General features: G+C 39.5%; 1 protein-coding gene across 3 annotated transcripts; it reads right to left on the minus strand.

Annotated features, from left to right (window-relative positions):
* Positions 1-564: 564 nt before the first annotated feature.
* Positions 565-16254, minus strand: znf207b (zinc finger protein 207, b). Of its 3 annotated transcripts, XM_028016177.1 has the most exons (12): positions 16068-16254; positions 15524-15650; positions 15265-15403; positions 14784-14969; positions 14553-14628; positions 14386-14447; positions 14059-14198; positions 13770-13868; positions 12386-12631; positions 11842-11995; positions 4671-4739; positions 565-4640 (listed from the first exon to the last, which is right to left on the minus strand). In XM_028016177.1, exons 1-12 carry the CDS (start codon positions 16106-16108, stop codon positions 4588-4590), a joined length of 1392 nt encoding a protein of 463 aa, XP_027871978.1. In that variant the 5' UTR covers positions 16109-16254; the 3' UTR covers positions 565-4587. The 3 variants fall into 3 exon arrangements, with proteins under 3 accessions (XP_027871978.1, XP_027871977.1, XP_027871979.1); XM_028016176.1 differs by having other exon boundaries at positions 565-4739; XM_028016178.1 differs by lacking the exon at positions 13770-13868 and having other exon boundaries at positions 565-4739; positions 16068-16253.
* Between the last annotated feature and the right edge of the window lie 150 nt (positions 16255-16404).

The raw sequence follows: 16404 nt of genomic DNA on the forward strand, positions 1-16404 counted from the left end.
GAACAGGTGAGAAAGAAAAGTCACAGACCTCCATCTTCCTGGAAACGGCTGCAGAGCCATTTCTAAGGACAGTGAACCACAGTGAGGTTCATTTGTCACAAAGGAAAACGTGGAGCAGCGACGATCCTTTTATCCTTAAAATAAAATAGATCAAGCATTTTATATTTAACACTACCTATGAATGCACACATTTATGTCCATCCATGGATAGTAAAAAACAATTAGTACTACAATCTAGTTTTTTGTCCCTAATCAATCCATACTCCTCTGAATTGTTTTATACATCTCCCTGCTTCAGCACACCTTATTTATTTGATTAACATGCTTTTAGATTTGTTTTGTATTTCAAGAGTTGTCCTTCCTCTATGCCTCAGTTATTTATGTAATACAGCTTTTTGGTGTTGAGCACCAAATTTCTTCTAACACTGTAAAATCTCCGCTGGCCGCTAGGTGATGCACTAGTTTGTATAAAGGCCAAGCGTGAAACTATGACGGGAATCCCAGTGGATTTTCGCTCTAAGCTGCATTCCTGTAAATTAAGAATGACAAGTGGCAGGAAAGCAATGCAAGTATTTTCATTTATTGAGCATCAGAATACTACACAATTATGTCACATTTCATTTAAACACCACAGTAGTTCCAAAAAGAGAACTGATCTATACAGGACAGAATGAAATTCTATTTTAACAGACAAGAAGATAGTTTATACATGCAGGGAAAATATACTTACAGAGAAAAAAAAAAACACAAAAAAGAAAAACAGATGAACACTGAAGAAAATAAATGAAAAATGTTGTACTTATGACCTCATCATCCTCAAATATATTAATAAAACAACGATCTTCGTCTAGTGGTGTCTTGGCACGGCATTGAAGCACTTCTCATTTCGGTCAGTAGCACAGGTTGTACTGAAAGCCAATTTTCTTAAAACAAAATTAAAAATTTAATATTAATCTAAACACTAAAAAGTTTTATTTTATTCACTATATGTCAAACTTATACTTCAATAAAGCCATTGTCATGCACTAAGAAAAAGGACAAATTATTATAATAAAAAAAACAGGACGCACAGGTCATACAAGAGACTCCAAAACGTAACAGAGGGAGAAATCCATTTTTTCCATTTCATTTTAGACTTTAACCTGAATAATGTACAGTTCTCAGAGGATTGGGGGGGGGATTTCTAAATGTACTTTTGAAGTTTCAGTAAGTACCCAGCTGTTCTTCCTACTTACCGTGCCAGTTGTCATCAGAGCAGAGGGCAAGCGTGTACTTCCGTGTCATTCTTCATGATTTTAATACATCAAATAAAAATTTTTGATGTCTTTATATTATCACAAATCACTTTGATGAAACAGAGCCTTGCATCTAGCTGTATGGGAACGTCTCACACTATAATCAACATCAGGTACTTACAGGATTTAACTGACCTGTCATGCCAGCTGACTGGGTTTTAAGGCTGAAAAGCTCATATGGATGGGCTAGACAAAAACAAATACAAAGCAGTAAGTGATCTGGCCAGAGGAAAATGTGCTCAACACTAAAATGCCTCAAAATATTGAATTACTCAAACTGGCGTTCCTGTTGCCTTAGTTGTTCTTCGCCGTTTTCTGTAGAATAATGTTAACACAGGATAAAATGGCACACAGCGGGCGACTTTGAGACACTGAAAGGCGCTGAAACACAAAACCACCCAACAATAAAGACAGGCACTGTGGCAAAGATCAGTCTGGGAGACGCTTCTATAGATGTGTGGTGGCATTTATTGTGATCTCTGGGTTACATCTGCTGCGATAATCTTGTGAAATTTACCTTCTGCCGAAGCAACTTTTGCTGACGATATTCAAATAAGTCATCTAGTGAATATATGAAGGACCACAGAACTAATGAAAACTGAACATAGAATTAACATAAAAACAGCATTTTTGTATTCTGAAAGTCTATGCCACATTTTTATAATGGACTTTAACCCAGACCTACTGTATTGTTGGGTGTGTTTTATATTGCTACCACTGTAGCAATCATGCATGCTTGAGTGCTGCTGTGCAAATTCAGTTAGTAGAATAAAATTAAACTACTTTCCATTAGATCATGTATTGTATTTGGAACCAAATTACCCAGCCTCCTTGGTGGGCTCCATGTCCAAATGATCTGGGTGCATTAAATCATAACTCTATTTTACAAAGCCTTCCAAAAGTATTCACACTACTTGAACTTTTCCACATTACCACAAATTTTAGTGTATTTTAACTAAAATATTAGGCAATAAACCAAGGGCCCAAGTCCAATCCTCAAGGCCTACTTTTAGATGAATCACAGCTTTTAAACAGCTGAATCAAATCAAATCTCCAACACAGTCAGGTGTGTTGGAGGCGAAAGGCAGCTAAAAATTCAAGGAAGGTAGATCTGGAGGACCGGATCTGAGCCCTTGTGCAATGAACCAACACAAAGTAGCACATATTTATAGAGAAAAAGGGATAGGGTCTATTGTCTTCTCAATTATCTTTAGTCTTCTTTACTGTGATAATTCAAAATACAGCTTCAATTAAAATTTTAAAAATACTTTTGATTCCAAAGGGAAATTAAATGTAACTCGATCAAAATTCTTCAGTTATTGTAGATGCTATTGCATTAGTACAACCAATCACTTTCAAAAGTTAATCTAAAATGTAACTGGATTACACTTTGGGATAATTCAATCTCAATAAAAATCCAGCTATTCACTGAAATTCTCAGAAGTTTGTTAACGAATGTTAACTCATCAACTAAGATAAAGTCGGACTGTTTATGAAACATCCCAAGCTTTTAACATCTGCCAGATCTCTGTGCAATCCATCATCTGAGATGCTTTCCTCAGAAGCCAACAGGTCGGGCAAGCGGAAAATCATTAATCAGAAAAGCAACCAAGAGGCCCAGGGTAACTCAGGAGGAGCTGCAGCAATTCAAAGCTCTGGTGGGAAATCATCTCTCAAGAGAATTACTAGTTGTTTTCTCCTGGAAACGGACTTTTCTAAAAGCAGCAAGACGAAAGGCATCGTCAAAACGAAGCTTTGGGGAGATTACACAGCAAACATGAACAAAGTGCTGTTAAACATGGGGTAAAAAACAAGTAACTTTTTGACCCACATGCAAAAAGGCCCAAATAAGTGACCAGTTTCTGTAGTAGTTTGACAAAAGGTAAACTCTGGTTAGAGTCACACAAATTCATACCTATGGGCAATTTAGAGTAATCAGTTACCTGAACATTCATGTTTTAAACACAGTGCCGTATAAGAACCCAGAAATCCATGGGATAAGGTGCAAACTCCATGCAACAAAACCCTTGGACAAGATTCAAACCCAGGATCTTCTTACAGTGTTATGCAGCAACGCATAGCACCCATGTTTAAATAATCCAAAATTCAGACACAAATCTTAATAGAGGATCTGTGGCGAAACTTTTCAAAAAACTTTTCAGATCCTCTTCATCCACTTTGACATTTAGCTAGATTTCCAACGAAAGGCAAAAATGTTAGTCTCCAAATGTAAAATACATTTCCAAAGAATATATATATATATATTTTTAAAAAGCTGAAAAATCATGTATAACTTTCTTTCCACTTTACTATTATTTGTTACTTTGTGTTGGTCCATCTTATTAAATTCAATGGAGTATGTTGTAATGTGACAAAATGCAGAAAAATTCACAAAACATGAAAAAAAAAGCACTTTTGGACAATGCTGTATGTAAACATCCTATTTAAAACAATGGGAGGTGGATGAGGTGAAAACAACCAAATTAAAAGCAAACATAAAACGATGAAAAAATGGAAAACTTTGTTGCTTGGATAAGATCCTACAGTTCAGCAGAGCCATTAGATGTGCAGAAATACAACACCAGTACAAACCTTGGTGACTCACCTCCACGTACGTCAGGACAAACCAGCATTAGATTTCAAGATGGATTTTATTACAACAGATTGATAAAACATTACAAAGGATGCATACAAGTAGGCATATGACCATGAAATAATAATAAAACAAACCTGAAAAAAAGAATAAAGCTAGAGACTGATGAGTCATGAACTTTTAACATTACTTTGTTGGAATCATCTTAAATCAATGAGACCCTCACCAACCACGGTTGGGGACGAATGTCCAACAGCACCTGTGCATGCTGTGAGGGCCCCAGCTAATTTGCTGAAGAAATAAAAATCGAATGTTCTAAAAAGAAACTTGCCTTTGTAAGGGGTTGGTATGTTCATGTAACTCCAGCAGCTTCAAAAGAAATACGAATCATTTTTACACACTTCACCTTTATGAACCTGAGTGAAACCTATGGGAAAAAATATCCTCACATGTGATCAAGTAACACCAAAAAAGCTGTTAGATATTCATGGTGTTTGGCTGTTTTCTAATAAACATATTACAATAAAATGTCCATGCGTTTGTTTGTTGTTGTTTTTTTTTTGTTTGTTTGTTTAAACAGACCATGTTTGTCTTCGCCACCACTGTAGGCTTACTGCTCATGGCAGCTAGGTTTGAAAAAGCACAAGGATGAGAGAAAGGTGTTAACCTCAAACCTAATGTGGTGGGTGCTTTGCTTCTTCAGTAGCGTCCGGCTGGAGACATGACAGGCGGCCTCATACCCATGGGAGGGCCTCCTTGGTAAGGGGGGACCATAGGAGGACCTTGCCCATATGGAGGCATCCCTCCAGGCATGTAGCCAGGCATGCCCTGAGGAGGAGCACCGTACTGACCTGCAACGGAGAGCAACAGCTTCAGTCCTCAGAGAGTCAACAGGTGGTAGCTATTTAGGTTTAACTCAGTCAGAGATTAACAGTTTATATTGAGTCATAAAGGTAAGACGGGGTAATACGGTTTAAGAATAAAATATCAGATTTCTTTTCCATACATTAAGATATTTTTCTTTTTCCACTTCCTTTTCTAAAATTGAACTACAAAGGGGGCGCTAGTGTGCAGTAATGGAGTAGACGTGTTTTGCAGAGCTCCGTGTCACTGCCTTCATTTAAAACTTATTCACTGCACCAAAGATATTATTTTTTTCACCGAGTGAGTAGCTAGCACCCGTCTCTTCAGTTTATTTTCGTTTTGGCATTTCACATCATGCCTAGGAAAGACGAAGCCCAGAAGTCGACTGCTCAGGCGGGCTCCGCTGTTAGCAACGAGACTATACTAGCCGCCGTCAATAGCCACAAAGATGATCTTTCTAAAGTCTACACACTCGTGGATACTCTCAAGAAATCACTGGAAGGACGTCTGGACTCAATTGAAGCTCGTTTAACAACCCTGCAGACAGACCACAGTGAGGTCCGGCACCGTTTGGATGACATGGACTCGGCTCTAACCTCTACCGATGCCCGTGTTTCGGCCCTGGAGTCATCATGTAGCGAGCTAGCGGCGGCTAACGGCCTTCTTAAGAAAAAGGTTGACGACTTGGAGGGACGCTCGCGCAGACAAAACATTCGGATTGTTGGCCTCGAGGAAGGTGTAGAGGGGGCTCGACCTGCAGAATTTGTCTCAAAATTTATCTCTGAGCTGCTGGGACAGGACAGCTTTCCCAAGTCCGTTAAAATTGACAGGGCGAATCGTGCCCTGAGACCAAAGCCACTTCCTAATGAACGTCCTCGGATTATCATCGCCAGGGTCCACAATGACCGCGACGTGATGAATATTCTGCGGTTGAGTCGACAGCAAGCCCCTCTGATGTACCACGGCCAGAAAGTTTTCATATTCCCAGACTACACAGCAGAGGTTTCAGCGCAGCGCCATGCTTTCAACACCGTGAGGAAGAGGCTGGTGGAGGCCGGAGCCACATGTTCCCTGCGTTTTCCTGCCAAGCTGCAAGTGTCTTTAAATGACACTGTGAAATCCTTCACTTCACCGACTGATGCAGAGCGGTTTGCCAATTCATTGTCTCATATTAAATGACTTTGTTAATCATCCTGTGCTAGTTAGTCTGCTAGTTCGATTAAGCTTTGGTGCATATTAACATATATACAATTTCTGGAGGTAAACACGGCGTGTTGTGTTTAGATTACCCACTTGTGATTTTTTTTTTTTTTTTGCTCTGTTACCCGGCAGCCTCCACTCTAGATTTTGGGATATGCCGCTTTGTTCATGTTGCGGCAAGGGTGAGTTTTGGGGTTTTTGTTTCTGCGTTGTTGCTGCTAAATTGCCTGTGTTTTGTTTTGTTTACCCTGTCAGCTGCTTTTTTTACGTTGTGATAAATGCAGGATAATAGCACTTTTAAGTCGAGCATGAGTCCTATTAATTTTGTTTCCTGGAACTGTAGAGGCCTTGGTAAGGCACTTAAAAGAGCGAAGGTGTTTTCACATCTAAAATCACTTTCATCTGATATTATCTTTCTGCAGGAGACTCATATTCATCCAACTGAGCAGAGACGGTTGAGATCTTCATGGGTGTCTCAGGTTTACCAGGCTAATTTTTCTTCCAAGGCTAGAGGGGTTGCAATCCTTATCCGCAAGTCTATTCCATTTATTTTTAACTCCATGTCTGCAGATCCGGGGGGGAGATATGTGCTTGTCACTGGCGAAATTAATTCCATCCCTGTTGCCCTTTTGAATATTTATGCCCCAAATTGTGACTGCCCCGACTTTTTCTGCAAGATATTTGATATTATTGCACAATTTAATAATAGGGACATGATTATAGGAGGTGACTTCAACTGTTATCTCGATCCAGTGTTGGATAGGTCCTCCAATAAGGTTGCCTCTTCTTTGAAATCAGTGTCTGTTTTAAATAACCTCATTAAGTCACTAAACTTAGTGGATATCTGGAGGCTTCAGCATCCTTCCGATCGCAAATACTCATTTTTTTCCCCCTCCCATGGTAGTTTTACCAGAATTGACCACTTTTTAATTGATTCTAAATTGATTTCACGTACAGTCAGTTCTCTCTATCACGGGATCTTAATTTCAGATCACGCCCCTCTCTTACTTCAGATCCACTTTAATCTTCATGCTCCATTGTTCAACTGGAAGTTTATCCCCCCCATCAATTCGGATCAAGCACTTAAGGACTTCATTTCAGCTAAAATCTCAGATTTCCTTCTTTTTAATGACAAAGGTGATGTGTCTGATTCAGTCTTGTGGGAGACATTTAAGGTGGTTCTGAGGGGCAACATTATTTCTTATCAGTCTTCAGTCAAAAGGGCCAGATCTCAGCGTTTTGCAGATATTCAGGCTGAATTGGCTGTTTTGGAGGTCAGGTACCAGAACTCAAATGATGAAAATATACTTAATGCCATTCTGAAGATAAAATCTGAATATAACCACATGCTTGGGGAACAAGTTGGTAATTGCATTCGCAAACTTAAACAAAAGCATTTTGAACTGGCGGACAAACCTGATAGATTGCTTTCTAGACAAATAAAAGGCACACTGGCAGATAGAGCTATTCATAAAGTTACTTCTCCTTCTGGCCAACTGTTAACTGATCCTAAACTCATTAATGATGCCTTTTTCAATTATTACAGTGATTTATACACCTCCAAGAGTAGTGCTACCAGCACGGATATTAAAGTCTTTCTAAACAATTTAAATGTACCTGTCCTGGATGAATCCGCCAGGGCACACCTGGACTTTAGTTTTACTATTGAAGAAATTAAATCCGCGATACACTCTTTATCTCCTGGTAAGGCTTGTGGTCCGGATGGGTTTGGAATAGATTTCTATAAATGTTATTTGGATCTGGTTGCCCCTCTTCTTCTGCGTATGGTGAACTCTTCTGTGGTAGAGGGAGTGTTTCCCCAGAGTTTGTATGATGCTCATATCTGTCTTCTCCTGAAGAAGGGCAGGGATTGCTCTAATGTTGCCTCATACCGTCCTTTAAGCTTACTAAATGGTGACCAAAAAATAGTAGCCAAAGTACTAGCTACTCGTTTAAATAAATGCATAGCTCATCTGATCCATCCCAACCAGACTGGCTTTATCCCCAACAGGTATTCCTTTTCAAACACTCGTCGACTCTTAAGTGTTATGTACCAGTCCAACCTTCCTGCCTCCGCAGTTATTTCATTAGATGCTCAACAGGCATTCGACCAAATTGAATGGGACTATTTGTTTTTGGTTCTCCAAAAATTTGGCTTTGGCGATAAATTTATGACTTTACTAAAAATGCTTTACGCTCAGCCAAGATCCTCAGTTCTGACTAATCACGACAGGTCTGCTTCTTTTTTATTGCATCGCGGAACCAGACAGGGGTGTTGTCTTTCTCCGTTGCTATTTGCATTGGCCATGGAACCCCTTGCTATTTCCATTAGGAACCATCCATCGATCACTGGCATTTCAGACTATGCTACAGATAGTCCCATTGGCCTGTATGCAGACGATGTTATCCTGACCCTTTCAGACGTTACAGTCTCTCTTTCTCCACTTCTTACACTTATAAATAAATTTGGCAAGCTTTCCGGTTTTACTATTAATTGGGATAAAAGTCTTTTTATGCCTCTTTCAAATGGTCTGAACGCTGCTTTTCTTAGCAATCTGCCATTCAAAGTTTCCACTAGTCATTTCGAGTATCTGGGGATAAATATCACAAGAGACCCTAAACTCCTTTTTAAATATAATTTTTTGGATTTAATCAACAAAATTAAATCCATGGCTGACATGTGGAGGCACCTTCCTCTTTCATTGATTGGTCGCCTCAATGTTGTCAAGATGGTGCTCCTTCCGAAATTTACCTATCTTTTTCAAAATATACCCATTTATCTCACTGCTTCCTTTTTTAAGATGATAGACTCTATTATAATCCCTTTTGTCTGGGCTGGTAAGCACCCTCGAATATCAAAGTCTCACCTACAGAAACCTACTGCGGAGGGGGGCCTAGGTCTTCCTGTTTTTCGATACTATTACTGGGCGTGTAATGCCAGATCCTGGGTTTTCTGGACTCAGTTCTGTTCGAGGGGTGAGGTGGTTGACTCGCTACTACCCAAATGGCCATTGAACGAAAACCTTGCGTTATTAGAGCTTACTTCTTCTTCCTCAGCTGCAGTATTGTTTTCCAATCCTTCTTTGCCCTTTCAGTTGCTGAAGGATAATTTTATACTAAGAAATTCACTCAGGATTCTGAAGCAGTTAAAGAATGTATTGAATCTCCCTGGCTTGTCCATCTATGCCCCGATTTGTCAGAATTCAGCATTTAAGCCAGGTAATATGGATGTAGTTTTTAAGCACTGGTTAAATAAGGGGATAGTTGCTGTTAAGGATTTATACATTAATAATCACTTTGCTTCCTTCACGCAACTACAATCAAAATTTGCTCTTCCTTCTAGCCATTTTTTCAGGTACTTGCAAGCTCGGAACTTTGTAAAACAGCACCTCCCCCACTATGAAACCTTACTGGCACAGCATAGTTTCTACGAGCTTATAAGAAAGCCCTCTACCTCTAAAAACCTAATTTCTCAGTTTGTTAATCTTTTCAGTTCATCCCCATCTACTAGGCATATAAAAGAGGCCTGGGCTTCTGATCTACTTGGTGAGATTTCGGATGAGCAATGGGATTTGTCTCTTTCAAGAATCAAGACCTGCTCCATTAACTCTAGACTGCAACTTATTCAATTCAAAGTTATCCATCGGCTGCACTTTTCTAAAACTAAACTCAATAGGCTATTCCCCTGCGTCTCACCAAAATTCGACAAATGTAAATTAGATGATGGGACTCTGGGTCACATGTTTTGCTCCTGTCCTAAACTAATGGACTTCTGGTGCAAGATTTTTGAATTTTATAGCAATGCTTATGGCAAGCCTCTATGTCCGGATAGGCATTTGATCCTTTTGGGTTGCTCTAAATCCTCTCTCGCTCTTCCCATGTCCCTACAACAGTCTCTAATGTTTGGTTTAGTGGTAGCAAAGCGGGTTATTCTACGGGAATGGAAATCCTCTACCCCGCCTTGTTTTAAGAAATGGCTTAATGATATGGTGTCCTGTATCTATCTTGAGGAGATTCGATACTCTTTGTCTGACAATCATCAGACGTTCCTGGATGTGTGGGGTCCTTTCAATAGATACATACAAAATAATAGGCTAAAATAACTGTCGTTTACATCTGGACCTGTATTTTCTAATAATTTATTTTACTCATTTACCGTTTCGTCATGTTTATTGTGATTATAACTTATGTTCATCTTTTCTTGTTATTCCATATTCCATGGTGGGCTGTTTATTTCAATGTCCTCAGAAATGTCTCTTACTCGCTTGGACTCTGTCTCATGCTCGATAACACTCTACAATCTGATGTGCATTTTATCCTCTTATCAGACCCTTTGTTAGCTGACAGTGTTTTGATTGTTCTGTTCTGTGGATTTTTGTTTTGATGATTCTGGTTAGTTTTTTTTATTTTTTTTTTTATATCCTTGTTGTTTTGTCCTCTAATTTGCCTGTTTATTCTTGAAAATCATAAATAAATATTTAAAAAAAATAAAAAAAAATTTAACTACAAATGACAAATTATTTTCAAAAAGTGGTTTTGTATTTCAATCATCCCTTCTGTGATTTGTACAGGTGAGCATTATGGCCAGGCTACGAAAATGCTTTAATTATGAGAAGGTAGTCATAATTACAGGGTAGGCAGTATGGACTTAAAAGTTTTATCACATTATGCTGTAGTAATATTGTGATAACTGTAAAAGTGATAAGATCTATTTATTATTTCTCTTTAAGTAGGGTGACCAAACGTCCGTATTTCCCGGGACATGTCCGTATTGCACGTCCTGTCCCGGGCGTCCCGGGTTTTTTTTAGAAAGTGAATCCTGTTTTTTAAATTACCTTCATTGGACCGTTAAATTTACAGGCACTAGGGCACTGCGCACGGCGCTGCATGTGACGTAATCCCTGAGCCGCATCAGTGCGGGCAGCCCTGTTCTTAATCAGAAGATAGATAGCGTGGCTGTCAGTACGCCAACAACATGCCAAAGCGCAAATGTATGTTTACCGACGATTTACAAAAGAGTTTCCCCGCTTTCAGATCGGGTCGAGACAAATGGGAGGCCTTGTGCACAGTGTGCAAAGCAGGCACATATGTCTCGGTGTCCAATGGAGGTGCAAGTGATCTGAAAAGCCACCTGGACACCGAGAAACACGAAACTGATGTGTTACTCATGTGTTATTGGGAGTTGAGAGTTATTGTTAACTTTTATTGTTAAGTGAGGGATGTTTAGATGAGACATTATTTCTTTCATTGTGCTATTCATTCATTACAGGAATTGTTAAGCATTTTTTAATAAATACATTTTGAATAAAATTATCATTTGTTATTGGAGTTATTGCTGTTGACTTTTACTGAAAAGCATTTTTAATAAACCAACTGTAAATATCATGTTATTGTAGGATTACGTAGGCCTATGTTAAGTGAGTGCATGCCACCGACATCTCTATGCATGGGAACAGAGATCCCCCCACGCTCCAAGGTGTCCTGGTTTTCCGAAATGAAAATATGGTCACCCTACTTTAAGGTAACTGTATGGCTGTGAGTGCATGACACAGCAGTCATTGCAACACAAAAACTAATACTACACTTGAAAAACACTCTTTGTAATATGAATAGGACACCAGTCACAAGATGAAGTGTGATTTGTGTCACTAAACTGCATTTAATCATTCAACAGTGGAAAAAAAAAAAAAAATACCCCTGACAATATGGAGAGTTTTGGGGGTTTTAAACATTAATTGGAAACCAAAAATTAGACCAAGCAATAAAATACATGTATTGCCTAACTCTACTACTATAACACAGTGATTCTACCCATTTTTAAATGATAATTTTTTTATTCTTACTTCTAAAAGACAATTTAACATTTATAAAGGTTTGTTTCTGAATTACCATGCATGGGATGCCTCATGCCAGGCTGCTGTGGTGGCAAACCCTGCTGAGGGGGCATTATGCCAGCTGCCACCGGAGGGGCAGCAGCAGTGTGGGCCTGACCAGCCCTGGGTATGAGACGCTGGTAACGCGGCAACTGAGCCTTCATCTCCTCCTGGTTACAGAGAAAAACACACAACACAGACATTCAGACTGCAGGAACCGTGGCACGCCTCTTTCAGCTCAAAGAGACACTCACACAAAGGTTGAGGAATTGGGTACCAATGTTGGCGAGCCCTGAATTCACACTGAGGATATTCAAGTTCAGAATCATCCTTCAACATAACCACAAAAAGAAAACTACTCAGTTCTACCACCAACCTAAAGGCCCGCTTTTACATTAAAAAAAAATAAAAAACATGCTGTCAGTATGCATCCAAGCCAAATTGACTGACGTTTTCATCCTGATCAAACGTAGCTACTAGTCAATATCACTAAGCATACTATATAAACCAGTCATTACTTACTGTGAAAAAGAGCAAAACGGAAAGCTGAAGCGACTTACCAGTGAGATATCCTCATCAGGGTGGATCAACTTACTAGTTGCACTCGTGGTGGTGAGGGTGGCAGGCTTACTGGTCACTGTGGCCGGGGGTTTAGCCACAGTGCTGCTAGAGGGATTAGAAGAAGAAGAAGTGGAAGAGGAGACAGAGGGCTGGGTGTAGGCGGGGAAAGTTGCTTTGTGAGGCTCAGAGGACGAGGCAGTGCTGAGTGAGTTTGACGCTGCAGCGACTGAAGGGTTCTGCTGGGCCTGTAACAAGACAACACAAATCATTTTACTGGGAAATTATTTTAAAATTCTGCTTTCTTGACCAGTCTACCATGCAAAATGACTCGATATGTTAAAAGACGAACAGGATGGAGTTTTTTCTGGATTCAGCACCAGCCTTTGGATAAATTAGAGCTGGGCGATAAATCGATTGTAACAAATGTTTGGCTTTTGAAGATTTAACTTTTGGAAAATTTTTTTGCACCGATGCACTCCTTGGGTTTCGGTAGTTCAGAGAGATTTAAGTGCAGCCAAAAACGGCATTTTGTTTAACAGGTTCTGTTTATCTTGACAATGAATCCAGATCAATTCCACGAGAAAATGTAGGGGCCAGGCTGATTTTGTTTTAACAAAAATTAAGTCATAATGCTACAAGATTACAATTTAAATAATATGAGAATAAAGTCTTAATGTTATCAGAATAAAGTTATAATGTTAGAAAGATCTAGTTATTTTATGAAAATTCCAACTATAAAATTAAGAAAAATTACTTTTTTCTTACTAAAATGTCTTTTCTTGTAATTTTAAGACTCTTAAGAAATTATCATAGCCTGGCGCTAATACTCCATACAACTCACAGAAAGGATTGCAATAAATTCCACTTTTTGAAAATGTTTTCAGTCATTTATAATTTATTTTTTAGAAAAGCATGCAAAAAAAAATTCAATTATTATCAGAAATCTGTTTTTAAGCCGCATCAATCAGTTCTAAGATAACTAATAATTCAACCTAATGGAATAAACCCTGCATTTAGAGTAGTTCATTTAAACAGTGCTAGAAATTTCTCTGTCCCTTCACATCAACTGTAAACATAATATAAAAAAGTCCAGAATGTTTTAAGTGAATGAGAGTTCTGAATCTTGTACTGTGACAAAACAACTAACTTAAAAGCACAATAATGCTTATTTTAATAGCCCATGCTGTTAAAGCTATAACTTGTCAAGTGTCTATGCCATTTCCATGTTAATTTAAAGCACATGCAGCGATAAAGGTCACAGTTTGTGTTAAAAGTAGCCTTCAAGCTAATGCTGTTAGTAAACAGCCTCGTTCGACACGCAGCAGGCAACGTGATTATGCAACATGCAGCTGCCACAGGCCTGGTCAAAGTCTGTGAGCGTACTTGGGGCATGTTAGAAAAGGGAGGCTGGGAAGAGGCAGACTGATGGTCTGCAGGTGGAGAGGAAACGCTTGTAGTGCTGCTGTTAACACCAGAGCCCATCTGCAGCGTGGTGGGAAGGAAATCACAGGATTGGCACGTAGCAGGTCAACAAAAGCTAACCAGAATTCAAATACAACTTTGGTGGGAGCTAAACATGAATCAAAAGGTGTTAGAAAGGTGAGCAATGGGGGATAATAGAGAAAGGTGTTTAACCCCCCCGCCCAAGAGTAAGAAGTTGAAGGATTCCAACCTGCGCTGCGCTGGGGAAGAGGGGCTTTGTGACAGCAGGCTGCACCACTGGTGCTGCAGGTCGGCTGGGGATTGGTCCGGCTGCAGGGGTAGGAGCGATGTGGGGCATCCCCGGCCTTGGAGCCATGTGAGGGGGGATTCCTAAATAACAAACATCACTTCATCATCAACAACAACAAAATAAAGACGGAGTACAACTTACAGAAAAAAAGGCTTGGCCTGTTTGTGAGCAGAAATGACTCTTTATGCTGTAAAGGTTGCAGGCCCCTGGTCTAGATTTTAACTTTAAGCTACATCATGTATTTATAAAACCGCTTTCACAACTGACCTGGAGGAATTCCAGGCATCCCTGGCATCATGGGAGGCATCATCCCTCCCATCTGCATCATGCTGTAAACAAGTTGGATAAGCTTTATATACTAAATTATTGTCTAGACTACTTTACCTAACTGTTAAAGAGAAAGCTAAAAAAAAAAGCACAGAGTTATTGCTCACGCTGGTGGCATTCCAGGCATGGCAGGAGGCATGCCGTGCATCATGGGAGGAACACCTGGCATCATCGGAGGCATTCCTAAAACAAAACATTTACTTCTTTTAAAAATAATTCAACATAAGTAATCACTCAACACATGATTTTAAACATCTGATTTAAGACAAAAGCATAAAACATGTTAAATTTAATAGATGCAAACTTGAAATTAACAGAGAATATCATTTCTGCCTTGCCTTGATATCCTGCAGGAGGCATCCCAGGTACGCCAGCCACAGGGGGCATTCCAGGTTGGGTCATTGGTGCAACGTACCCGGCCTGGGACTGGACAGCAGCTACATGCTGGACAGATGGTCCCGCCTCATCATCATCGTCGTCGTCATCAGAGTCATCCTGATTGTTTGACTTCTTCTTCTGACTCTCTGAAAGCAGAAAAGGAAGAGTTTTGATAAAGAATATATATATATATAGTAATTTTAATTAACCTAAAACAAAAGAGGTTTTGTGTGAAAGAAGTTCAGGCAGTGAGAAGAAAAGATACATGCACTTTTTCTTTTATTCGATGTATGTAAACCTCTGATTTCAAACTGTAAACATACAGTCAAGAAGGAAAAATGCTGCTCTTGTTTACCTTTCCTTGTCATAAACAAGTGTAAAAAAAAAAACAACTATCAATTTCTTCAAATTCCACTTCTGATCTGTAACAGTAAAAGGTACCTTGTGATTTCTGTTCTAACGTTCGTCTTCTCTCCTGCATGTCTTTCTCTGGAATTCCCTCCATGCCATAGATTTCCAACTCGATGTCTGTTCTTCCTGGAATTGCGTTCGGTACACTGTCAATCGTCTCTTTGTGTACCTGAAATACATGCAAAGTAAGTGAGCCCGCAAGGCATGCAAGTACAAACATTCACTCGACTACCCGCCCTCTCCAATTCAGTTCAACTTATTCAAAGAAATTGCGATTAGAGACTCGTACCTGCATGCAGTGAATAGCCAAGCCGGGACCGGTATATAGCTTCTTGTGGCAAATGTGGCATTTAAAATGTTTTGCCTTTTGATGCTGAATGAGAATTTTCTCATCGTCAAAGTCTCGATTACAGTACCTTAAAGTAAGAGTTAAGGAGTTTTGTGTTTTATTAATCACCGACTGAGAATCACAGACAAACCGATGACGTTACTTGAGAGCGAAACAGCAGCACTTGTTCGGTAACAAGATTACATAAAGATTCAGACACACGGGATGTTAATCCGTGGCTAGCTTGTTTCAAAATTAGCAATGAAAGATGAAGTAAAACAACATTTTATGAGGTAGAAACACTCAAAGCTTGGTTTTCTAATCATATTAAACAGACCTAAAAGAATAGATCCAACCTTTTGTCTGATTTTGAGCCTTTTGCCCCGCTAACATTAGCTGACAGTGCTAACAGAAGCTACCTTAGGCCTTCCTTTGTCAGGCTAACAAGTAGCCTGTGGCCTGCCCGCGTACCGCAGCGTTTTTTTCGCACTTTAAAAAAGGATACCAGCACCACGGCTTCATTTGCTTCTTCTTCTTTCGCCCCATTATGTAGAAATACTGAACCGCACGTCACAAAACACTGAAATCGATGTTATTATCTCTTTGATAAGAGCATGCTGTAATCCCGTGACAAGAACAAAAATGGAGGTCCGATGTAGGAAGCGTTGTGCTCAGCGGTCTCACGTAAACGTAAAACTGACGTCAGTAAAGGCGACGCACACAGACGTAACGAAGATTTATCACGTCTGTGGAAACGCCCCTCAGCTTAAAAAGGGGCGTTTAGTTTACTTTAATATTAAGAAATCCATAGAAAATTATGGTTATTAGTGTTGTGTAAACCC

The sequence above is a fragment of the Xiphophorus couchianus genome, chromosome 5 (genome assembly GCF_001444195.1).
Source record: "Xiphophorus couchianus chromosome 5, X_couchianus-1.0, whole genome shotgun sequence".
NCBI lineage: Eukaryota > Metazoa > Chordata > Actinopteri > Cyprinodontiformes > Poeciliidae > Xiphophorus > Xiphophorus couchianus.